The 27027-nt window shown below is 42.9% G+C and overlaps 1 protein-coding gene across 1 annotated transcript; it reads right to left on the bottom strand.

Moving 5' to 3' along the window:
• Positions 1-134: 134 nt before the first annotated feature.
• On the bottom strand, positions 135-24762 carry LOC310663333 (cytosolic phospholipase A2 gamma-like). Its single transcript, XM_083411118.1, has 19 exons — positions 24712-24762; positions 18112-18190; positions 16419-16469; positions 15704-15747; positions 14655-14869; positions 13262-13373; positions 12389-12531; positions 11056-11258; positions 10046-10159; positions 9043-9183; positions 8756-8809; positions 8256-8288; positions 7311-7439; positions 5947-6072; positions 5638-5679; positions 3822-3914; positions 3251-3405; positions 1784-1955; positions 135-1178 (listed from the first exon to the last, which is right to left on the bottom strand). The coding sequence occupies exons 5-19, from the start codon at positions 14672-14674 to the stop codon at positions 1027-1029; spliced, it is 1689 nt and encodes a 562-aa protein (XP_083267244.1). The 5' UTR covers positions 14675-14869; positions 15704-15747; positions 16419-16469; positions 18112-18190; positions 24712-24762; the 3' UTR covers positions 135-1026.
• Positions 24763-27027: the final 2265 nt, after the last annotated feature.

Here is a 27027-nt window from a genome sequence, read left to right as displayed (position 1 = left end):
ACATCAATACAAATGGCAGAACTGATACATGATGCTTTAGCCACAGATTGTGTGAGATGGTAAATTACTTGTGTGACTGTCCTCACATACCACAGCTGGTGAGAGAAACAAGACAGCAATAGATATTTGCTTATTGAAAGTTGGAGTTTTAAAATTCAAATTGAAAAATTCTGTATTTTGGTATAATCAAACTTCTGTATAAGCTCCATGGAAGCAAACATGAATATTCAAGAAATAGGTCGTTTGGAGATTTCAGTTAGGAGACCAATGAAGTGGATTTGGATCAGACTTTGAACCAAAACAGACTTTGATTAGTCTCATCACGAGCACACACAAAATTGCAATAAACAATAATTGTTCATTCCTTCTGTTTATTATGCATATGGTACACAATTTTTGTTCACCTGGTGCAATATGAAGAAATTAATCAGCAAATTCTTATTAGTACTTAAAACAGAAAAAATATACTTAACAGAAAAATACTTCAACAAGATAATATCTACTTTCCTTTCCATAACAACCGAGTGAAAAGTATTAAATTTCATAAAGCAAAATATTACTTTTTCATTTTAAAGTCCATTTTTAAAATCTACTCTCTGTATGCTTTTAAAAACATCAGGAAAGTTTTTGAATATAATGTCTTTTTGTAATTCATGTTCCCTGTATCCTTGATGACCTGTTGTCATCAATTCTGCTGAAAAAACTTTTATTTTTAATAATATGTTTTCTACAAAGAAAAGGTTAGGATTAAGAAAAGTGGGGGGAAAGAATACTCTTTATAATACAAAGAAGAATGTGTTTTAAACCATGAAGTAGCTGAGAAGGAAAAGCCAACATGCATGACAAAACACAATAGCCATTGGGGGGGGGGGGGCAAACATTGCTTTAGAAAATATTGTTTTCTAGTGGAGACTTTAGAAGCATGCTGCAAAGAATCATGTAGTGCTGAGTAGCTCCCACTTAGAAAAGAGGCGGAAGGAAAATGTTGACCAGAACCTCCAAACTCAAAATTGGGATGAAAAGCTGTTAAGGAGCCTGCATGCTTTTCATCGCCTCCAGGATTCTTCCTTTGTTATTCCTCACGTTTGCTTTTGCTGCTTCTAGGAGGTTTTTGATCTCCTGCTCCTTGTAAGAAACTTTGAGGGTGGAATATTGTTCTCTCCATTCAGCTACTTTATCTTTAAAAGAAAGAGGACGTACATAAGCAAGTGCCTTGCTATTCACTTGGAAACACTTTGTATAACACTTAACCACACATGTTCTTCAAAGCACCTATTACATAAACAGATGGGGGAGGAACATGTCCATCTTATATTATATAGGCTGAGCTATTGACTGTGGAGCTAGTGAGAACTCCAACGTCAATCCCAGCTATCTTAAAAACAAAACAAAAAACTTGTAAAACTTCAGTAGAACTTGAACATGGAATCTGCCCCCCTCAATTTTATAGGAGCACAAGATTCCTGCTGCATCAGACCAAAAGGCCTATCTAGTCCAGCATCTTCCTCCCAGGGCGACCAATTATAACAATTATTGGGTGAGCCAATTTCACAAGGTAGCAATTTGGCCAGAGTTGCCAGATTTATCTTCCAGGGATCAATCAGATCCAAAGAGATCATTAGCCCACACTAAACAATGAAATTTGTTTTTAATTGTCTGTAATGATCTTTCTAATGCTGTAACCTGCCCTGGGACCTTAGAGTGAAGGTCGGACGATAAATAAATTATCAAAAACAATAATAAATGCATGCCCCTTTCTAAGCAATCCCCAAACACAATATACCTTTGCAGTTCACTGTATTGAAGAGCGGGAAATGCATGACAGTTGGAGAATCATGTCCTTGGAAAACGTAGCAGTCATAGGGACTGTCTTTACTCTTGTCCAACTCTGAGACATCAATATCGGGAAAAGGAAGATGATTTTCCTTGCAGTACAGGACTGCTTTTTTGACAGTCTATGAAGAGAAGAAAATGCAGGAAAGGAATGTGGAAATTGTTGTCCGAGCAGGACACCCCACTGGCAGTTGCCCAGGAGAAAAATTGTTAGGGGTGTAAAATTTCAGCACATGGTGCTGCCCCAATACTTCTGTCACTGGGCTCCATTGAAAATGGCTTCTCCATGTGAACCAGGAAGTGACCTCTCCAAACAATGGAACGACTCTTCTTATCTCTGCAGCTGCAGTCTCGTGGGTGATGTGCATGCCAATAGGCAGTTGGATGCATATGTGTGCTCCATCCATTTCCCTCCCACAACCTCAGATGCTGACAACCTATGGTACACCACTGGGGCACCATGGATGATTTGGCTCTGCAGAGAGATGTCACCTCTACACAGAAAAGACTTCTGATCTTTCCACTTAAAAAGAAGTAGGTATAGCAACCTTGATCAATGCAGGGGCCCAGATGCCTGGCCGCAACGCCACCCACCAGAAAAGGTGAGCTACATACCAGCAATATCCAGGCACAGCAATTGTCTGTTGTCTAGACTAAAGCACCCTTACTCAAATTCTGGTGACCCATCAGAGGCCCAGTAGCCTTGAGTCACCTGTGTGGCTTATTACACTTTGATTCTTCTTTCCATGCCCGGAACACCACTATACCTGCTGTACTAGCCAACTAACAGTGACTTAAAGCAGGGACAAAGGCAGCCTTTCAGATTTCTCTATCTGGCATTTGTGAATCCACCCCTTTTGCATGTTCTTTTTTTGTCTGGCAAGAATGCTTCCTTAAACTCTGACAATGCTTCTGGCTTGACTAGATGGAGGCTGGAGAAGGAGTGTGTGTGTGTGTGTGTGTGTGTGTGTGTGTGCATGTACAGGGGGGGAAAACCCTACCATGCAAAGACAAAATTAATGTTTCTCATTCCCCTTTGCTATTGAATCTGCTCACTTGCCTTTTGGCAAGTGTAGTGTAGTGGTTGTAAAGCATGTGGCCCCTGAAAAGTTTTCTAGAAGGGTATTTATCCCCTGAGCTGTAAAAAAATAGTTCACCACCTCATTTAAATTGAAGAAGGGAGGAAGAAACAGGGAGCAGTGTGGATGGAAGAAAGAGAGGTTAGAGATTGTCTGGGTAAATTAGGAATTATTTTCCAGCTGAGATATAATGTGCAGTATTCACTTTTTTTCTTGGAGGTGAGCATTACAAGCCTTTGCATCTCATCACCAATCCTGAGCCCAGTGAGCTTTGCTGCCAGCACTGATACGGTAATTAAAAAATGAAATCTCATCATGACCCAACACAACAAACCTACCTCAAAAGGATTTCCGCTGCTGAAGTCAAAGGAAAGAATGAGTTTCACTTTCCGTTCAGGACGGAGGACAAGCGGATAAGCAGAATTCATGGCTATACCAGCATCAGCCAAACGGAATTCTTCCTTGCCTGTGAGATTCTTGTCATTAAGGCCGGCTAAGGGGAGAGAGTCGGGTATTACCTTGATAATTTGTTTTCAGGAGTTGTTTCATAGGCATGCATTCCCTGCCATCTGGAGAGGTGTCAGGGCAAACTAGTTGAAGTGTGTGAAAGCCTCTTGCACAGATTCTGGCCAAGGCTATACAACCCCGTCCTCCCCCAATGACCTGGCCAGCCCTATTTCCATTTTGTAGTGGCTATTTATTTATTTTTGGCTGCTAAGCAGACATGCTAATGCTTGCTGGGTCCCCCCCCCCGCTACTCCATTTCTTTCTATTCTGTCCTCCAAGGTTCTTCCCCTCCAAATGTATTTTTGTAAGTTGCTTTGAGACATATTTGTAGAAAGTGATGAACAAATAAATACTAACACCACCATCATTACAATAATTAATGGTGTGTGTGGTTTTCCTCACAGTATTTGTAAGTATAGTTGGAGATGGTCCCCCATTTCCATTTGAAGAGGCAATAAACAGTTTTTGACAGTATTCTCAATGTATCCCATATACCTGCAAAATAAAAACTAGATTAGAAATGAACACAATGTCTGAGAATTCTATTATTATTATTATTATTATGACTTTTAAAACACATTGAAAGCATGTCCCCCCTTCAAGGAATTTGTAATTTACCCCTTAGAGAATTTAAATTCCCATAAGCCCTTCACAAACTACAGTGCTCAGAATTCTTTTGAAAAAAGTGCTTCAAATGTGCTTTAAAGATATAGCATATAGGCAACCTATATAGTGGCTGCTTCACGCAGCATGTGGTATAGCTCATCCCTGTTAGATTATCCCAGTTGTATAGAAGGCTACCAGTTGTATAGAAGGTGGTAACTGAAGCTTAGCTACATATTAAATGCACATCAGTGTCCTAGGGATGGGTCCTTGCTTCCTTCTTCAGCCTTATTGCTTAGGACTGCACACACATTGGTCATCATGTTACTTTTCCTGAACTCTGCCACAAGGGGTAGGGATCTCAGTGTATTGTCAGCTATGTTCCTTCACTGACAGGAAATGAAAATGCAGGCATAGAGAGAGAATAGATAAGAGTAGAAGGCAGAGGGGAGGGAGAAGAAGCAGGGAGCAGCCATAACTTGATCCCTGGACACAGGGAAAACAAAAGAGAGAGCCAGAGTGAAAGAATGCAACGTAGAGGCTCAGACAGTGAGACAGACACAAAAATACAGGGATTGCCATCTCCAAAATCTCGTAGGATCACGAGAGTGGCCAAGAAACGCGGGAAGGACAGGAAGTGAAGGTGGGGGTTTTCCTGTTGGGGGGAAAGGGGGGCGGATCTCAGTTCCAGCAACTGTGCTATCTGAGGATGACGGAGATAAGCCGAGCTCCAACCAGGGCTTTTACAATTGCCTAATAAATCTGAATAATTAACTGTCGGAGTCATCTCGCGTGTGTGGGAGAGACCCAAGCCTTACATGTATCAAGATTCATTCACCTAACGGTCCCAAAACACTACACCAGTTGTAGGAGGTTGTGGGACTGCTGATCCCTGTGGTAAGTGTATCATGTAGCCCAGCTTTATGGGTGAAAAATGGGAAGGGTGACACCTAGTCGTATTATGAAGCCAATATGGTGTATAATAGGTAAAGGTAAAGGGACCCCTGACCATTAGGTCCAGTCGTGACCGACTCTGGGGTTGTGGCACTCATCTCACTTTATTGGCCAAGGGAGCCGGCGTACAGCTTCCGGGTCATGTGGCCAGCATGACTAAGCCACTTCTGGCGAACCAGAGCAGCACACGGAAACGTTGTTTACCTTCCTGCTGGAGCAGTACCTATTTATCTACTTGCACTTTGATGTGTTTTCAAACTGCTAGGTTGGCAGGAGCAGGGACCGAGCAACAGGAGCTCACCCCGTTGCGGGGATTCGAACCGCCAACCTTCTGATCGGCAAGTCCTAGGCTCTGTGGTTTAACCCACAGCACCACCCGTGTCCCATGGTGTATAATACATACTGAAAAATGTGTGATCATTCAATGATATTTCGATTATTTTTATTGTACATGGCATTAATAATTTAATGAGTTGGTGGTTTATAAAGGCCCTTATAAATAAATATTAATAAAATTAAAAGTGAATGGATATAAAACCATCTGTATACCTTATAATCTCATTTTCATATCTGCAGATTCTCATCACAAACCTTTGTGATATACAAATAATTTGCAAAATGTTGGTTTGAAAATGATGTATAAAATGTGTGAATTACTTACTTCTCTTTGTTTCTTCGTGATGCATGAATGGAGATGTCCTAGCTGTCAAAAGCAAAGCATCATAGCATTGAGACTAAGGGATAAAATGAAATAAAACAGGTGCACTATAAGACATCTAAACTGTATGATGGTTACAATATGCTTCTTGTAAATGGAGCAGAAGTTGATTAGGGTTCCAGTCCTTCACATTTATGTAGGATCAAACTCCATTGAACACAGTGGGGCTTATTTTTGAATAAAAATGTGCATATCTAAGATTGCTCTATAAGAGAGTTCTTTGGAAGTTTTGGAATTCATAGCCACACTTACCTGCAAATTCTTGAGTAAACATGTCAGCCAGGGTCAAAAACTGTGCCACTCTTCCAGGCTTGTCTAGAGTGTTGTGTTTGTCCTTCAGTAAACTGAGGAAGTTGTAGGTGTTGCTGCCTGCTTGATCTATCAAAGAATGCAAGATGAGACTGGAATAACGAAAAAGCATATTCATCTGGTCTAACCAGATTAAAATTACCGGTAAGTTTCACAAAACTAAAACCTTTGTAACACTTGTATTTGACATTTTTGAGATTTCAGCCTTCATTCTCAAATACTCCTCCTCCAATTATATTTAGAGGAATTCCAGTATAGGGAAGAATTGCACTGCCACCTGAACTGAAGGCACAAGACAGTCGTATGGTATCAGGGGTACCAACCTGAATAAAATATTGAGGGGGGCCCAAGTAAGCCCCACCCCACATAATTGATCACATGAATGGCAATTGATCATTTGAATGGCAATGCCCATCAAATTTGGGGAGAGTAGTCCCCTCAAATATTTTCTTGAGGGGTGAAGCCCCCTTGGTCCCTAGGAATTGGCTCCAATGTATAGTACAAATATGTCTCAACTTTATCGATTAACCTATAGAGGAGGGATAGGGAGTCAGCAGCCTTCCAAATATTGTTGGAATCTTACTCCTATGATCCCTGGCCAGTCTGCCTGAGGCTTTGAGGAGCTGGGGTCCAACAACATCTGGAGGACCATAGTTTCACCACTTTGGTAATACAGTGATCAAACTTACTAAAGACTCAGCTACCTGTAGGCAACTCCTCCCTTTGTGTTCTCACATGGGCAATGCCACTCAGCAATGGGCCTGATGTGGGTTTTCTATTGGCAACTTACCATGAAGATGAACGGGGGGACTCCTCTAAATCCCCGCTTCACACGCACATAAATAGATGACAGCACTTGGCAGAACAATGGTCCCAGGTCCCAAGAGCACCTGTCAACACATACCCTCTTGAGCTGGGTGGCAATGCAAGGTTGGCTGCTCAAGAACCCCTTACTTAATTGGTGCCTACAGCAAACCTTGCAGGGAAACATTTTCTTTGCCTGCACGGTTTGAAATTAAATTACACAGACCAAGGGAAATGCTTCACCTGACACCGTGGCATTGCCAAGTGATTGTCAGGTGGTTGCCCCTGCCCACCTGCCAAAGTGTCCCTTGAGTGTCGAAGGAGATCTGAATCTAGCTGGTTGGTAAGATTCAATTCTCCATCATTGATTTAAGTCATGGGTACAATTTGCTGTCATAATCATAGTCCTAATCACACACACTATACACTTTGAAGGGCTGGCTGGGAGCATGAAGGCCTGTGTAGGAAAAATAGACACCAGTCATTCCTCAGCTTTCTCTTACCTTTAAGAAGTTCCATGATGTTTGTGATGTTTTCATCCTGATGTTCATGTGTCGTCCCTTCCATGGCATGAATCAGGAGCTTTATTGCATGTGAAGCAGCCTGACAATATATACAGTGACAACTGGAAGCTTCAAAAAGAGCCCAAAAATGCAAGCAACAAGAAAGGAATAAAGCTGGTTGGATTATTCCAAAAGTTAGGATGCAACTTATTGTAGGGAATGTGACAGTGCTGATAAAAATGGGCAGGGCAGGCCAGGCTTCAAAATACAAAGAGAATAACATGCTAAATGAGATATGCCTGATTTATTGGGTCATCCCTGAAATCCCCCCCCCCACACACACACATGCTGGCTCTAGTCAAGAAGCCCCAGCTTCTAGATGTCCCATCCTTATGTCACTGCTGGAATAAATGTATTGCCTATAAGATAGGTGAGCCATGACATCATTGACAGATGTCTACCTTGGGAAGGAAACGTAGCAATAAAAAACACCTCAATTCCAAAAGTTCTGCAAATGCACCTTAAATCCATTTCTTTCTGCAACCTTTTCTAACTACCCTCCTCTAAACCTTTGATAGCTATGGGAAATGCAGAACTTGTCAGGGTTTCTATAGTATTGGATAACCCTTGCTGAAACACAGCCATAAGTCAAATGCAAACCTGCTTTTGCATAATACTTCAGGAGACAGCGATACTTATCTTCCAGCCCAACAAATCTTTCCTGATAACAGAATGTTTTCCTAACTTAAATAGTGGCTAAGGCTGCTTCCACACAGGCTGACCTTCCTACCTTTGACCCTTTTTTTCTGAAACTACTTTCCATTTTGTGTAGAGCAAACATGTGCTTATAGGTTTGCAAAGTTCCTGAATAAAGAATGCATCAACAGATGTATCCTTTTGAGACGGACTGATGGCAAAAAAATTCAAGCAATGTCAAGGACTTACCTGAAGCTTGTTCTCCCAGGTGTTTGATATAATCTGAAAATGTGAGAAGTACATTATATTTCCATAGCTATAGGAATATTCTATTAGATGGGGAATCTGTGTTCCTCCAGATGTTAATTGGGCTGCATTTTCCATTATCCATAATCATTGGCTATGCTAGCTGGGGCCCACAGGATTCCCATCCCTGTGGCAGAGAGAAGAATTGTGGTCAGGGTGAAGTGGCCCAGAGGAGCATGGAACCATGGACCCAACCACTCCCCTCAAAAAAAGTGTTGCTGTGTACTAATACAAGTTGTCAAGTGTTGGCAAATTAAGTGAGGGCAGTCTGGCCGCAGTAGCATGTTAGTGTTGTAAGGACATAGAAGGCCAGAGGATTTTCTTCAGAGCTCCACATAAGCTATGCAACTACTTCCAAGTGTGCACACATGGGCTGTGCCTTTGGAATCCATACCAGGAAGGAACTTTCCCTAGCTGGGTCCAATAGGCTAAACATACAAAACCTTCTATTTCCTTGACGTCTTCTTTGCTATCTGCAAATGAACTTCCCCATAAGCCTGAAAGAGAAGGAAGGAAATGGAAATGACATTTTCTAGGAAATTTACTGGATAGCACTATGTTTAGTGGCATACATTAATCCTAATTGTATGCCACTAAACATAGCAGAGGGAACATGCTCGGTTCAGTGCGGGAAGGTGGGGAATCACTGAGCATGTAAACTAGTCTGATGTTTGGATACTGCATGAATCTGTCGTGTTGCTGCCTCTTCCGCCTGTCAAGTCAGCAGTACCTCTCAAGTAAGAAATGCTTTTTTCATTCTTCAGTATTCTCAGCACACCATTCTCAAATGTGCTGCCCAACAGCCTCATGTCAACAAATGCACCAGGGTGAAAGAATCCAGCATCATGGGGTGTGAATTCAAACCAGATACCTTTAAAAAAAGAAAAGAAAATCAGTGTCAGAAAGTGTGGGAAACAATTGCTTACACACATAGACTTCTTTTGCTGTATCATCTTCTGTATTTGTCATGTTTCTTTTCAACGTCTCACAAACTATTGTTTATAGAAATTTCTTTAGTTAATTGGCTGGCTATGTTCTGTCTCCATTCTATCTTAAGCATATGCAGCGCCGGGGTGTAAAGATCCACCCGGTGCCCCCCCCCCCCAGCTTGCCCAGTCGCAGGCGTGCAGGAGGGTAGAGCCAGCCGGCCACCTCAGCGTCTCACTGGCTCGGTCACCCCCAAACTTGTGACGCAGAGCTGCCCACAGCAGAAGAGCCCACCGCGGTACTCCGACCAATGGGCGGGCTTTTCCCAGACTCAACTCTCGGGCCCTGGACTCTTGGCCTGGAGCTTCTGAGAGCCTGGCGCCCTGGTGCCCCACAGCGCCTATGGGTAAGACGGCCCTGATTGGAGGCACCTGTTCAGCCTCTGTGAGAACAGGATGCTGTTCCAGGTAGTCCTTTGGTCTGTTGCAGAAGGACTAATCTAATGTTCTTATGTTAGTTCAGCCCACTGTCTCTCAATTGCATTGATCCAAGGGCAGCCTCCAATAACAGTTGCACATGCTCCTTGGATAAGTTTAACACACATAGAGATTATTGTTGGAAGAGTATAACAGTTGGGTTGTAGGCTATGTTAATCAGGCTCCAAGGAGACCCAATGGACAGTGATTTCAAGCACAGAGAAGACCCACGAACATATGGATAAGATCCAAGCCCTTTTAAGTTGTATTGATTTCAAAGGCATCACGAGAAATGGCCATATATAGTTGCTGATTTGTTTTGTTTCTTACCTGGATGGGTTTTACTGCTGTCATCTAATTTGTTTGAATCCACCGCTGCATAGATGGGGTAAGGAACTGCCCCATTAAAAGAGACCATCCTTTCCTTGGACAAATGACCATAATCTAGCTGTAGAGAAAGGGACTCATTAGTGAGGGAGAATATCGTCCCAATACAAATAACAGCTTCAGAGAAGGGATTTTCCCCAGTTCCAAGCAAGGAAGGCAAGTGTTAAGTTCCTCCTCTGTACCTGCTGTGATTTTGCTAAGTTATAAGCCCTGCCAGCTGATGCTATTTGCATTTAACAATAAACAAATAACATTTTGAAAGCAGCACATTTTTGATCTCATGTGTAGCTTGACACGCACAGTTGGTGAGAGCTAGCAGGATTATAGCCTGAGATAAGTTGCTATTCCTACTGAATATGTCACATTTAGAACAGCAAAACTGATCATTTGGGTACTTCTGCTATGTACCAAGGTGAATCAAAAGGCTCCGGACTACCGTAGTTTTTATACTGTATTTTATGCTGCTTCTATGTTGTATTACAATTAAGTGTTTTAAATTTGTTGTTAGCCACCCTGAGCCCAGTTTTTTGAACCAGTAAGGGCGGGGTATAAATAGAAAATAATTATTATTATTATTATTATTATTATTATTATTATAGTAAAAATATACATTGCTTGCCATTTTTGGTGGAATGATGGAAAATCTCTACAAGGCTTCCTGTAGGCAGTGCCTTGCTGACAAGCTGCACCATAAACTGCATCTGGATCTTCCTGCAGCCTCTAAATCAGTTTACTAGGTGATCTGGAAGTGGTTGTGTTGTAATTGTGGTTTCTCAGTGGGGAAGAAGGAACATGGAATGTACAAAAAGAGTTGGACTGTGGCATAGGTGTGTATGTTTTTAAAAAAGCTTTACAAAAGCATATACAATGCTTTTCAAGTCTCCCCCCCCCAAAAAAAAAACAACAACAATTCTGTGCAACCACAAAGTATCTGTGGACAGGAGGTAGTATACTTGCCTCATGCAACATTGCATAGAGAATGACACTGCCCCAGAAATCGGTCAAGGAGTATGTTTCCTCTTTACTTGGTTCTACAAGGGCATCCAGGGATTTGCTGGGATCCCATGATTGATTTACAAGATTGTCACACATCTTTGCTTCCAAAATAGGAAGCTTTCCCAGCCATTCCTCATGTTCATAGATGAATGACATACACCTTGGAGAAAAGGCAAAGCATCGTGAAGAAAGCTTTGAAGAAAGACTTTTCCTGGAGGAACATTGCCAATCACTGTAGATAATGCTAAGATGGATACAGCAAAGGCCTGAATCAATATAATACAATTTAGCATGTTCCTGGGTTGGACAGAGCTTTCTTTATCAAATCCTTTAGCCATTAGAGACAACCTAGGTTCCTACTTCTTCAAATGGTTATACCAGTCATCACTGAATATACCGTATTTTTCGCCCTATAGGACGCACTTTTTCCCCTCCAAAAATGAAGGGGAAATCTGGGTGCGTCCTATGGGGCGAATGCAGGCTTCGCGGACCTCTCCGCAAACAGCAGGAGCGCTCCCGCTGCTGGCGGAGAGGTGCCTGCATGCCAAAGCCTGCGCGCGCTGAGCTCAGCGCACCCAGGCTTCGCGGACCTCTCCGCTAGCAGCGGGAACGCTCCCGCTGCTGGCGGAGACGTGCCTGCATGCGGAAGCCTGCGCGCGCTGAGCTCAGCGCGCCCAGGCTTCGCGGACCTCTCCGCTAGCAGCGGGAACGCTCCCGCTGCTGGCGGAGACGTGCCTGCATGCGGAAGCCTGCGCGCGCTGAGCTCAGCGCGCCCAGGCTTCGCGGACCTCTCCGCTAGCAGCGGGAACGCTCCCGCTGCTGGCGGAGACGTGCCTGCATGCGGAAGCCTGGGCGCGCTGAGCTCAGCGCGCCCAGGCTTCGCGGACCTCTCCGCTAGCAGCGGGAACGCTCCCGCTGCTGGCGGAGACGTGCCTGCCTGCGCGCGCTGAGCTCAGCGCGCCCAGGCTTCGCGGACCTCTCCGCTAGCAGCGGGAACGCTCCCGCTGCTGGCGGAGACGTGCCTGCATGCCGAAGCCTGCGCGCGCTGAGCTCAGCGCGCCCAGGCTTCGCGGACCTCTCCGCTAGCAGCGGGAGCCAGCACTGGGCTCCCACGGCTTGCAGAGAGCTGCCTGTTTGGGGGCTGGGGTCGGGGGAAGCTCGGGCTTCCCCAACCCCGCGCCTGGGGGGGAAATAATTTTTTTCCTTTATTTCCCCCCCAAAAAACTAGGTGCGCCTTATGGGACGGTGCGTCCTATAGGGCGAAAAATACGGTAGTTTATATCCACTTACCAGGTAGAACCTGATACTCCACAGAGATACATCACAGCACCCAACAAATCCTCTTTCTGAAGTTCTCCCAGAACCCCTTGAAGTGCAATCATGGCCCGCAACCCTCCACCAGATCCTAACAGGGCAACATTAGGAACAGAACTCTAGGGAAACAGGGAAAGACAAATAATTGTCATATTTTGAAATGTGTAATCACAAATACTTTTTACAACGTAACACCAAGCGGTGAAGCTAGAAACAGATGGTGCATGGTAGCAGAAGACATGGTACTATATTGATGCTTTCCTAACCTGCTATTTAACAGGAGGTAGAGTGGGAGGGGCAAGCTGGCTGCAAGATCCACCCCTCTCTAGCCACCTGTAAGCAAAAGCAATTTGATCAACAGGGAGTCAGGAGACTGCTGCCATCCCAACCTGCTGTCTGCTACTGGTGAAGTTAAGTTCTGCAGGGAACAGTATATTCTCTTCCTTCATGAAATATTTATTGATTTTGTAGCTGTTGGAAGAACAATGGGAAATCAAGTGCTGTTAGTTATTGCAATGTAAGCTTCCGTAACTCAACTTTACTGTATCCCTAATTTCCTCTCCGAATTCAGCTACCCGCCATCTTCTCTCCCAGCCTCCCATGTTTTAGCCACCCACCCACTCACTTTGCCTTTTGTCTATTCATTTTTTCAAGCACCTTTGCCTTGGCCATTTGCCTGCTTTGTCCTTTTAGAGCACCTGAGCAGCTCAGCCAATGACAGGCTGCCCCCTTTCCCCAAAATATCAGGGCTTTATGTACATCACTGCCAGAGATTGTGTCGCTATTACCCAAAGTGCGAGCACCGCCACACCCCTTAAGCATATTGCAATATAGACCATGAAACTTTACCATGGTGGTGTTGACCCCAAGCTTCAGAAAAGAATTGTGCACTTTGATTTTTCTTCTGCCAACAGCTGTTTTTTCTTCATCAGATACATCTTTGGAAATCCGGATCACATCACTAGTTTAAGAATAAAAGTCAACCATTTCAAAGTTGCTCATTCAAGTGGGAGTCTCTACCCGAGTCATCTGTGGAGCACATACAGACAACCCGCCATTTTGTGCTTCAAGTTTCATAGAAACATAAAGTCCACTCACCTCTTCCAGGTGACATGAAGATTGTAGCCAACCCCGCCTCCATCCTCATTTCCACGACTTGGTCTCTGGCTGCAGCGGCTGTTGGGAGATGCTACAGCCTCTCCCCCCAGTTGCAAAATTCAAATTTGTTTGTCTGCAATTTTGGACCAATCATGGGTTGGCTTGAGAGTGTGCCCATAGAGGGTTACACTCATGGAGTCTTCACTCAGGTCCACTCCCCAGGGATAAAAACCTTTGCCCAGGACTGCAGTCAGCATCAAAGTAGGAGAAATAGTCACACTACCAGTGAATTTGTTGGTCCTGCCCAGCTTCTAGCCCCCTACAGAACCACTGAGTAACCATGTGGAGGAGAAAGCCACTGCTTTGGTACTGGTATTCAGGGTGTGTTGGTTTTTTGGGGGAGCATGGGTGGGATAGCACAGTGTGAGTGATGCCACCACCACCCAAATGAGGGTAGAGTAGGGTAGATGGGAGCTGAACTTGGCTCACATTCAAAAGTGGCACCACCATCTGCTTCTGAAAGCATTTGAGGACCTGAATGGTGGTGTGGCTAGGTCAGCCTGGGGAGAGACCTCTATGACCTTTTGGGAAGTGCACAGCCTGGCTGGCTGCTGACAGGCATGCACCCCCATCCTTCATGATTACTTCTGAGTGGGCTTACCTGACACGATCTCCACTACTACCAGATAAGCCAGCAAATGTGTGAGGGCAAGATTGCAGGTGCATCAGCACTGCTGTTGCAGGGGTGGTGGTAACTGGTAGCAAGTACTGAGAAGGCTGCTGAACATTGGTGGGGAAGCTGAGAGCAATCTTCCCAGGGGCCCTGCAAAATCTGGAGCTGGGCCTGTTTAAAAGCATGCTCCTTGGACACCAGCAAGAGCATGTTTCAAGCTACTTTCTAAGACAGCTGTATATTTTTCATGTCCCCCAGTATTTACAAGAGTGTCAGGCAAAGTTAGTGGACCCGTCTGCTACATCTCATGCTAGAGAACAGTTCTGAAGTTAGGAAACATTTCTGCAAGCTTACAGGGTTTCCCTTTTGTTTTTCACAAAGGCAGCCCTCTGTTTCTTCACACAACCATCGGTTTTGCAAGAACAGTTCTGGTAATCGTTAGTGAGCAAACAACATCTGGATAAATATTACCTTTGGTTTGACCCAGGCATACATAACCTGTGACCTATCGAGCTGAGTGAAGTTCAATAGACATGCTTGACAGTTCAGAAAGGCTATATTGGCTGCCTGTGTGGGGCTGCAGAAAGGGGATTTAAGCACTCAGAAGTCCACATTACTTGAGGAAGCACCATAGCTCAGTAACAGAGCATCTGCATCTCCTGCATATGTAGCATCTCCTGAAAGGGCTGGGAAAGACAACCCTCTCTAAAAAGTCTGAAGAATCACAAGTTGGTCAGTGCAGATTAAATGTAGAGGCTCCTCAGCTGTCGAAATCTCGGGCGGGGGGGGGGGGCTTCCAAATTATCTCCTAATGCATTTTGTGTTTTACCAAGCAACAATTTTAATAAACCAATTTCAATATCAAATTAATATTATTTTGATCTGTTGTCATGGGAGCCCCTAAATGCTCTACCTATCTGGCACTGCACTAAGCTAGATGGACAAATGGTTTGACTCAGTAGGAGGCAACTTGCTATGTTCCTATCACTGACTGGTGAGCAGTGTTTTGCTTGATGGGACCCACATTGTATTAGCCATGCACCATCCACTGTTACACAGTTTCCCGCTTCAAACGTTAGTGCATGCATAATGAAAGCAGGAGGCTCCAACCCAAATATATGCAAGTCCACTGAAGAGCCAGAAAAAATCCCCACATACACAAACCATGCATACAGCTGAATGCACAGAGGGAGTACTCTCTGACCGATGGCATGCATGAGTAGAGCCAGTTCAGAGGAGCATTCATGCCATCTGATCGTGCCCCTGACATCCTGTGGGCTCCCCAGTATCAGCACCCATCCTCAGTGGGATCACCAGGAGTGGTGGCAGCCAAACAGAAGTGCTACGAGCTGCAAGGGAGAGAGGCTACGATCCACCCAGCTTTCTCTGCTTCCCAAGCAGACCTTTTCTTGCAGCTCTTCACTGCAAGGTAAACTGCAACTGGTGGGCCCAAACCAGACAATATGTCAACACTGGCTGACCTTCAGCACCTCCAATGAATTTGAACTGTTTTGCCTTACCTTGGTTTAAGAGACAAGCTTTCTCCATTAATAGCCTCGTTTTCCTTTAATAAAGGAAGAAACAGAAAGAAAATGTGAGTATATAATGTTTCTAAATCGGGGTGTGGGACATCAGGTCCTGAGGCCTCAATGTGGCTCCCCAGGCCTCTCCCTTGACCCCAAGCTATACCCCACTCCTTAGCCACCCTTGGTCTTCAGACACACCCCTCACTGCCCTCCTTCAGGTGGTTATTGCCTTACTGGGCTGTGTCATTAACTCTGATAAGGCCTCTCGCTTGCCTGGAGGACAGAGAGGGGTTGTGTGCAGAAACGAGCCACTGTACAAAGGCACAAATTGAAATATGTTGATATTTTGTCTCTGGCCCTACCTACCACTGTCTTGTGGCCCCCAGAAAGTTACCTCAGAAGAAATGTGGCTTCAGGTCCGTCCCCCCCCCAATATACTTAGTTTCACCAATCCTTCTTGTGCATTGACAGTGCCATGTTGATTTCTTCAGGATTGACATCCTGCTAATGAATTTGCTGTTGTAATATAGGATTGGTTGTTGCTTTTCTCTCTCCTTTCTTGGTCTGCTACCCAGGTTTTGCTCACTTGCTTTGTATTTCATTGTTTCACATAAAATATGATTTCATGTTTTTTGAGGTCTCTAACAATTCACCTGATTTGGAAAACAAGAGGGAGAGGAGAATGTTCCATAATGGATAGATTTCTTACCATTTCTCTTCCTGCTTTGTTTATTGGGTAACCCACAGATTTCAGTGTTTTCTGTGACAAAGAAACAATTTCACAAAGTCTTCAGCATTTGTCTTACAGGATGTTTTCAGATGACCAATTTATTGAACATTCATACTCATTTGTTTTCATGGAAGTTAGACCATGGATTTGCACTGACTTGTTTCCTCATTAATTTAGAGGAGTCCACACGACATCTTCCTCCTCCCATTGTTGCCCCATACCTTTCCCCCTTTAACTGCAGACATTTTTGCTCCATGGAAACTTCCAAAATGGCTAGGTGATGCACTCTGATCATTAGGACAGGGGTGGTGGTGGTGGTTTTGCCCTGATTTTCTTTTGGCAGCTCTTACTTCCCTTTATTTTACCTTAGTCAGTCATCATGTAAATTTCGAGCAAGGGGCTGCTTCTGAAGGCTTTTGCTCTGATCTTCTGATTTACACTAAACTAATCAAGAGTTGAAATGACTATTGCACACAAATTACTGTTTATATAAAAGGAAAATGGAAGATAGAGAAGGGGATTCAACTCAGCTGCTTTTTAGCCATTGCCAAAGCTTGGAAAGTGAAAAGGGAGGTAAATGTCCTTCTGGGCTCTGCAACCACTAAAGAACTGTTAATTTAAGGCTTCTCTCCTCCTCCCACCTAAAAAAAAGTGAACTAATTTGTGCACAATTGGGATTGAGTTGAGTATGTGAATGGGTCCTTCTTTCATATATTAGCAAGCTGAAAAATTGCTGCAAGAAAACATGGGGACTAGAAGCAGGCGGATGGGTGTATGGGTTAGCTAGTAGTTGGAGATAAAAATATGATGGAAATAAACTGTTAAAATGTCTCTTGCTGGTGACCCATCTTCCACTTCTACTCAAATGGCTGAAAAGCAGCTGGTCACAAGAAGTGGGAGGGGGGGGAAAGGACATGAGGCTGGAAATGGGGAAGGGTATGGATCTGGAAAAAGGAGGAGCAGTAGTCACCCACCCATATCACCCCAGCCCTAAAACCTTTGGGATGATTGCGTAGAAATAAAATGATGTTGCAGCTGCTACCAAAGCAACCGTATTTCTCAGCCTCAGTATTTTATTAGGAGAATCTTGCAAAAATGTACACTTTAGTCAAAACAGCAGACAAAAATTAGAATAAATTCACACTTAAATGCTGAAGCATTTTCACGAGGGGTTTTTTTAAAAAATTTCCATTGCTGTGGAAATGTGGTGAACTAAATTTAACATTGGAAAAACTGGAAACTGAAAGAACTTAATTTGACAAAGAGCGTGAGAAAAGACCTCTTGTATCAAGTCAATCCTTCTTCCCACAGTTGTCATCCAGGTGTGTCTTGGAAGCTCACAAGCAAAGTGTGAAGGCAATAGTCCTCTCCCCCACTGCTGCTCACCCATAATCTGTAAAAACTCATTGGGTGATGACCCTGGGATTAGCTCTTCATTAACAACCTTACAGATTGGAAGTGGGATATGATAACGAACCCATAATCATGCAGGATAAATTTGTGTGTGAGTCTAACAGCACACTTGCCATCTCTGAGGTGGTGGCTGCTCTCTTCTTATAAGAGAATAATTTTTTTAAAAAAACACCTCCCATTGCATATCATTGTGTATAATCCTCTATTTGCTTGAATCTATTCACAAGGAAAGACAGCAATCAGAAAGAGCTGTACTTACATTTCTATCCTTTGGAGACTGAGAGTTGGATGGACCACGATGTTCACCTGGGGTTCAGTGCAATGATTCTCCACTCGGCCTGCATAGGTGTTGTGGAACAAGGAAGATATGTGATTGCACAGAGGACCTGAGTCATTTCATGTCTCGAGTGGCAGTAGTTTCTTTACATATAAGGTAAGAAGTTTTGCAATAGTTTCTGAAGAGTGACGAGCTATGTGCGTATTCATGCATCACTTCCATCAGCACTTATTTACAAGGGGCAGCCCCCTTTTTTCCTGGTAACTGTCTTTTCGGGTAACTGCAGTTTCTTATTTGTCCTTTTTTATCTCTGGGAATTAGTTGGGGATTATGGAGTTTGACCTTGAAGTTATATCTTTAAGGTGTGTGTATATCAGGGTTGCATCTTGTTCTTTGTGCATTGCATGTATACATACAAACTAGCAGCCACCATTTCTCCCCAGAGGCCCATCAGAATGATGCTACAGCATGCGATTCTAGTGTTGATGTCATGTTATCCCAATGGCTGGTGGGGGGGAGCATGACAGCCGCAAATGGGCAACTGCCAGGAGAAAACACCACCGCTACCAACAGTAAGCTCCCCATCTTTTTTAAAAATATTACTCCCCACTCTCTTGGCTCCCTCAGCCTAAAAGCGGAGATAAGCACCACACCCCATAGTTGAATTTGACTGGACTTAACCATCCAGGGGTCCTTTACATTTTGACCTTTACTCTCCCCTCCAATCAATTAAAGGTACTCAGTATTTGCAACCTGAGAATTGCGTTGTAAATTAGGTAGAGGACTTGTTTCAACACTTTTACAGTATATGTGTGCATTATCTAAAAGAAATAAATCATTTTTCTTTCAAACGATTGATTTTCTTTCATTCAGACTGAAATGGCATATGATATAGGATATGATATATACATATATACAACCTGACCCTATGATGGAGGGGCTGCCAGCATTAGCACCCCAATAAGTTCTTGCTATTCCCATAGCCACAGCTTTGGATTCCAGCAGAAATCAGACATGGCTCCATCTCTCAGTTGCCCAAGCTGCTTCTAATTTCTAGCTTCTAGCTCTCACACCTCAACTCTGGTGTTTTGTCTTTCTAACTACCAGAGAATCGAGGGAGAGGGTATACACATTTGGCCTATGGCACAGAGTCACTTCCTTTGTTACCTTAACAAACCATACTTAGGGGCCATTACCGATTCCAGCAATTGAATCTTTGTTGGGTCCAGGAATATGAAGGTACTCAGGCATACAGCCTCCCCCCTCCCCCCCAAGTCACAACACTGTGTATACTTACTAGGAAGTAAGTCCTATTGAAATAGCTGTGATTTACTTTTCGAATAAAGTTGCAGTTTTATAGTTAACTCATTATCCATATGAGTTTTTGTTTATTAATACTTCATTTAACTTTATCATATACCATATATCATAAAAACACCACAGTCTTCACTGTTCCTCATCACAAAAGGAAGCACTGGTCCTGGGTAAGTTCCTGCAACCCCTGGAATCTCGTACCGATCAAAGATAGGGGTAGCATGCAACAATAGGATTGTAACACAGTTGCTGTAATCAGATGGCTATTTTTCCATCTATATCATATTGAGGACACATTGGAGGGTGCATCTAACTGAACAACAGTGGATAAAGGTAAGTGGGTTTCCTTATCCGAAAGCATGACAAGGGAAAATGGGATGAAATATCTACTATCAACTGTGCAGTGGGAAGAATTCCAGGAGAGGGGATGTCAAATGAAGACCACCTCAGGGCCTGTTCCACCTGCCCCCACCCCTGTTCTACCCTGGATTCTGTATCAACTCTGCTGTTAGAAGGCTTCCATGGGAGAATGAAAGATCTGGAAGGAGGGGGTAGTATCTGGAGAAAGCCCAAGCTTTCTCATATTCTATTTCTGTAGGAAGGATCCTGATAACTTTTAAATGTGTTAATATTGTTTACTGTTTGGTTTGTTTTAAAAATGCAGTTTTAGGTTATCTTGTTCACTGGCTTAGAAGTATCTGTATCCTGAGCAGCAGGTCATATATTAAATTGCAAAAAAGTAATAATAGATAATATAATAATATATTTGCAAGGGGGTCAAGCAAAGTGAATGGGAAGGAAGCAATCTGCAATTATGTCAAAGGCAAGTGTAGTATGGATCTTGATGGGGGGAAATGGAATTGGAGGGGAGTGAATATGAAAGCAAATATTGTTTATTGTGAAAAAATTCTACCTGGCATTTTATCTATAATAATCAGGAGGCAATATCTGATACATCAGGCAAAAAAGCAACAATATGCAAGTTCAGTAATAAACCATCACATTTTTATAGGCACACAATCTGAGCACTTTCCATCCTTCCCACTGAAAACTTTGCCACGAAAGGTACAGTATTAGAAGGGCTCAGGATTTAGTGCCTGGGGGCAATAAGCCATGAAAGAGTGGTGCTTTCCTGCTACAATCTTGACTTCAAGGGTGTGTGTATGTATGTATGTATGTATGTACATGCAGAATTGCAACTCCTTTACTTTTGGTGCAATAGTTCACATGTTGGTTACTTCATATGTAGTATCCTGCACTAACCACAACAGTGGTCTACTTGACGGTGTATAGGATGTGGTTCATTGCATTACTGTCAGTGACGCCACATCCTGGCCACTTCCACATTCTTGAAACAATCAACAATAACATCCGTACACCTGACAGCTTCTGTTGAAATTCATTGCTAATGTGCAGTAAATTGAATTGAACCTACAATTATGCAAACAACAGTACCACTGTTCGGGCTTTCTGGTGTCCAATCGTAGCCAGGTAAGTGATTTATTTGCCTGTGTTATCTCCAAAAGTATAAAAAGTTACTGTAGCCTGACTCATGTAATGCACCAGGGTAGAAACTTCTCTTACTTTTGTAGATGACGGAGGCACAGGCAAATAAACTACTTATCTGTCTACCACAGGACATGAGAAGGCCTGAACAATGGGACTGTTTCTGTCACTTCTTATTAATTAGCATTCAAAATGGTAGATTATCTGTTGTCTATTGTGCGTTTGACTTTGTTCTACCTGTGTAGCTCACACCCATGTGAAATATGTTGCTACTGACAATTTAAAATGTTTGTGCTTATTCCCAAAGGATGTAACAAAAATCCTTACCAAAAGAATGCTAGGGATGAGGAATTTTATCTAGTACAGCACATTTGTGGGTTGGGGACTACAATTAAACTGAATGCTGTCAGCTATAATATATACAACCCAGATGCTGTCTACTGCACTTAGACTCCTCAAATTCTTCTCATAGGTACAAGTTTGCTGAAGACTTTTCTAAAAATGTCTTTAAACACTCTGTTCCTCAGGCTGTAGATATAGGGATTGAACATAGGAGTCAGGATAGTGTAGAAAACAGAGAAGACTTTGTACAGATCCTTCAGTGTGTCAGTCTTTGGTAATATGTACACTGTGATAAGGGTACCATAGAAAATGGTAACCACAATAAGATGAGAGGAGCAGGTAGAGAAAGCTTTCTTCTTGCCATTGTTTGAAGGGATTTTCAAAATGGTGCTGATGATGCAAACATAAGAAGTGATGGTCAGTATCATTGGTGCAACGGTGCATGCTGATCCCAAGACTGACATCAGCAGTTCTGCCTGTCGGGTTTCGCTACAGGAGAGCATTAACAATGGCTCACAAAACTAATAGTCAATTACATTGGGGCCACAAAAATTCAACTGAGATGCATGGAATGCTGTAAACGCAGCAAGCACAGCTCTAAGTATCCAAGGAGCAAAGGATAGGAGAATGCATAACCTACTCTTTATGCTGGTTACATAATGCAGTGGTTTACATATTGCTGCATACCTGTCATAAGACATCACTGATAAGAGAAAACACTCAGCACAAGCACAGGAACCAAAGAAGAAGGACTGCAGAAAACACCTGCTAAAAGAAATCCCATGATAGCCACTAATCAAGCTAGCCAAAAGCCTAAGGAGGATTGTTGAGGTGTAGCAGGTCTCTAAAACAGACAAGTTCCCCAGGAAAAAGTGCATGGGCTTGTGAAGATGGTGATTGGCTAGGACTGCTGCAGCTATAAGGAGGTTTCTAGCAACTGTCACCAGGTAGATAGCTAAAAATGCAACAAAGAGGAAAACCTGCCATTCAGGAAGAGAACTGAAGTCCAGGAGGATAAATTCTGTCACTGCCATTTGATTATACTTTCGTCTTTTTGCCATGAGTTATTCTATCTAGAGACAATATATTTTCTAAAACAGAAATCACAAATGTAAACATGATGTGAGTGTCATCTGCTAATCCGTATATTTAATACTATATACAGTGGTACCTCAGGTTAAAAACTTAATTCGTTTCGGAGGTCCGTTCTTAACCTGAAACTGTTCTTAACCTGAGGTACCACTTTAGCTAATGGGGCCTCCTGCTGCCGCTGCACCACTGGAGCACAATTTCTGTTCTCGTCCTGAAGCAAAGTTCTTAACCCGAGGTACTTCTGGGTTAGCAGAGTCTGTAACCTGAAGCGTCTGTAACCTGAGCGTATGTAAACCGAGGTACCACTGTATATATATCTACCCACAGTGTTTAGATAAATCACATTGTGTAACAATTCTCTCTGATGAAGTTATGAGAGCTGAACTGAACCATTATTATAAATATTTTGCTTCTCTATGTTGGGTCAAAATAATGATAATAATATAAGATACCAGATAGACCGATAAAAATGGCCGTGTTGTTGAACATAATCAAAATGTATGTGAGCAGAAGTGGGGAACATAAACAGAAATTCGCCACATCACTCTGAACACATTACCTGCTTTTGCAGTTCGTTTATTTCTAGCTTTCATGCCTGATGACACCAGAAGGTCAACACTCGATATAACCTTCATTCGATTTTATTGAAAAGCCAACTTAGCAATGCCCTCTATATTATTTCTTTATTTGCTCTTCTTATACCAGTAAAATTGGCTTAATTCCTACAACCTTAACACACACAAAGAAACACACACACAGGGGGTGTGAAGAGACAGATTTTCTGTCACTTTCCTATTATTAGGGCTGTTGTGCCGTATGAAGAAGTTTACAAAATGAGGACAGACCACAAATTAGTCAATGGTTGCTATTTTTTTTAAAAAAAGGAAAGTGTCTATGAGGAAATGCATATGGAGACAGAGACAGAGATTTGTCAAATATGAACATACCTGGTAGCATTTGCTTATGTAAATACACGCATGTAAGGCAGTGGAGATAAACCTTTTTTCGCAAGAGCTATGCATCAAATCCGAAGTGCACACTACAAATATAGTTCCTAGTGCTTGGCAGAAAGTTTTGACCATAGGAGCTGCAACATAAGATTTGTACAATTCTGAGGTATTTACAAACTCTGACTCCTGAAAAATGAAATGAAAGTTTGACAGATTAAACTTCTTGGTATCATCTCTGACCATTGGTATCTTTCCAAGACTTTACCTCCCATTGCTTCCACAAATCAGTGGGAGTTCATTCAGGTATGCTGTATAGGGATTTCAGACCAAGTGACATATTACACAGTAGAAATATGCTATAATGTGTAAACAACAAAGTAAGGCTTAGATAAACATCAGGAAACATCAGCTGCTGCTGCCACAAGTTTTATGAGACTAGTTCAAGCACAAAACCAAATAAAAAAGGAGAGAAAATGTTTATGCATTACAGAACACAGCCTTGAACACCTAAAACAGAATACATCACGGGAACACTAATATCACATTACTTCAGATTACTGAACAGTCCAGTCCAGTCTAATTGTCAGTAGCTCTTGAGCACCTCAAGTGGGTTGGGGGTGGGGACTGTCTCTGCTCTGTCACTTGAAAATTTTCACCTGTAGACTGAATCTTGGAAAATCTACAATCCTGAGTTATATCCAATGATACAGGGGTTCCAACTTGAATAAAATATTTGGGGAGGCAGGTAAGTCCCGCCCAGCATAATCAATCACATGATGCAGTGCATGCACACCATTTGAATAGCAACACCCATCAACACTGGGGGGCCCAGCCCTCTTAAATATTCTCTTGGGGGGCAAAGACCCCCTTTGTACCTAGGAGTTGGCTCCCATGTGATAATAGTTCTACTCAGAGTTGACACATTGAAAATAATAGCCATGACTATGGTTAAGCAATTTAGGTACTTAATTAAAATGGGTATACTCTGAGTAAAACTAAGTTGAACACAACCCTTTGTCCCTTGCCTCATAATGAACGAGTACCCATATTTTGCAATTTTTAACCAGTACCATAAAGGGTCTCCTAACCCCTGTGCTATAAAATAGCAGAATATTTGCAGCAGCTACTGATAGAGGTCAACATTCCATCACATAGTAGAATTGGAAGGGACCCTGAATGTCTTCTAGTCCAAAGCTCTGCAATGCAGGAATCTCAACTAAAGCATCCATGATACATGGTCATCTAATCTCTGCTTAAAAACCTCCAATGAAGGAGAGTCTACCACCTTCCGAGGGAATCCGCTCCACTGTCAAACAGCTTTTGTAATATCCCTAGAAATCTCCCTCTCTTTCAACCTCTCACACACAAACCTTTGTACCTTCAAAGATGTGCTCCCCATCAGTGCTTTGACCTCTTCTTTCAAAGTATCAGGACAGCTGGATATAGATCCTTTGGTACTTTTCCATTTCTTTCCTCAAACAAAATGTGTGACTGCAATAAAGGTCTGTACACAGTATTCCAACCTACTTTCTCTGACTACATTTTGCAGTTCTTTGTTTTTACCCTGTGAAGATGTAACTTCTCTGAGCAGTTCTGCCAAAGTTTCTAGTGAAAATTCCTTTCAGAAAACAAAAGAACAAAGGGGACCTTTCAATGGAATGTATTAATTTCTTACACTTCCCTCCCTCCCTCCATTCTATAGAACGGAAATAAGCATTAATGGGGAAGAAGAAAAAATATGCCCAATTATGTGTGACACATGAGGCACTGCATCTACCCGGGAAATAGCAGGCCTACTGCAAGCCTGGCAGAGTTGGATGGGGAAAAACAACATGAAGAAAGAGACAATGCATGTGCTTTTGTAAATGAGGAAAATCTTTAATAAAAATTACTTATATATTTTTTTTTAAGACAACATGTGGAAGATGCCTGTGACCTCCCTAGCTTGCATCTTTCCTGCAAGGTGCATAAGTGTACCCTTGATAGCAACTTTGTGGATGCTTTCACTCTTCTAAGGTTCCGGCTTCAGGGTTGGGGGGGGGGTCATGGTGTTACGAGACAAGGGCAAGTTCTCTTGGCGACATAGCCTCAAGAAGCATGTCAGGAGATCCTCTGAGAACTGGGTGCGGGGTTATCAGGTGTTCCAGAGCATTTTCCAGGTGGCCTCCTCCAAACGAGACTACTGGCACCTCAACAACCACATGGGTGTTTTTCTGAAGGCTCAGGTACTGGGTGGGGGTGCTGTAGCTATTGCCTTTGATGAGGCATTTGCCAGCAGGCACAGCACAATCAGAATTCATAATGGGACCTCCATAATAACAAGCTCTGACTTGTTCAATCCAAAATGTACTCAGAGTCCTTTCTTTCTCAACTCTATTTCTGCCAGCTCAGCATATTTCTTAGTGTCTCCACCCATGGTTTCCTTCCCCTTCTTCAACATCATAACTCCACCATTGGGTTGTTTCACTCCTCCAGGAAACATTGTGGAGGTCCTCTCGATTTCATTATCTATTGCTTTACCATTCCATTCTCCAGTTCTGGAAATCCTCCATCAGTATTTTTTCCAGGTACTCTGTAACATCTCCAGCCTCAGCTTGTCCAGTACATTTTTATTCACCATTTTTTGCATCTCTGCAGTCAGTGGGATGTTTTTCAGTATTCTCACCATACTGAGTGCTTTCTTTGAGATCCACACAGTCCTTGCTTAGCAAAAGTACATTCCTAGCATTCTTCTCCCACAGCAGCACGGCCATGTAGTTTCACATTACAATCAGCAGATTCACCAGTGAGGTGGAGGATCAAAAATAAAGTGAAATAAAATCAAAACAACTCAGAGCTCCTCTTAGCTGTTTAGAAACTTTCGTAGGTACGTATATTTAAATAATGCTTTTTGTTCTATTTTCTTTTCAGCCCTTTAGTGTCATCTCCTCTTAAGTCCAGCAGTCAGGACTTATTTCAGATGAGCCGTTTAACCAGCAGACAGAAAACCTCGGTCATAATTTATAGCAGTTTCAGAAGTAGTTGAAGAAAGGGAGGTTTAGTCAATCTTTGCCCAAGGACTGACCCTCCTAGGGCTATAAAGTGGGGTTTGGACAAGATTGCAGTACTTCCTCTTCCCAGTCACTCACCCAAACAGCTTCCTTGAAGGTTTCTCAGTCCCAAAGTGAGAGAGCAGCCCTTCCTCAGCACTGGAAGTTAATCCCTGTTATCTCTGTTCTTCAGAGATAATATGATAGCTAATGGTTATCATTAATCACCACCTAATTATGTTTGTCAATGGAGTCTCAGGAGGAGATTTCTAATGAGCCGTGATTCCTCCTCAGAAATCTGGCTTGATTTCCACCCAACACTGGTGCCTGTCTAAATTATTTCTGCTGCACTCACAAGCCACAAAATGCACCTTTCAGAATCCAACACTGATTATGTCTAAATCCGAAAGAGAAATCTAGTGTGACATCTCTGGAGAAGTTGCTCTGCAAGGGAGTGTGGAATGGAGCTGGGAGTCTATCTGTTGTATGAGTTCTTTGATGCCCTTCCATGGAATCACACACTCCCCCCCCCCCCAAGAGCTGTACCCTCCTTTGGACAACAACAATCACAATAGTGATATATGTGTTTCCTGAAACAGCCCATAATTTTGTAGCTCTGAATTTCCTTCACTGGGCCATCACTTGGACTGGCAGGTCCAAAGGTC

This window comes from Podarcis tiliguerta, assembly GCF_965153285.1.
Source record: "Podarcis tiliguerta genome assembly, chromosome: 13".
NCBI classification, from domain to species: Eukaryota; Metazoa; Chordata; class Lepidosauria; order Squamata; family Lacertidae; genus Podarcis; species Podarcis tiliguerta.
The sequence above is the reverse complement of the archived record's forward strand: the minus strand, read 5'-3'. Positions and strand labels throughout refer to the sequence as shown.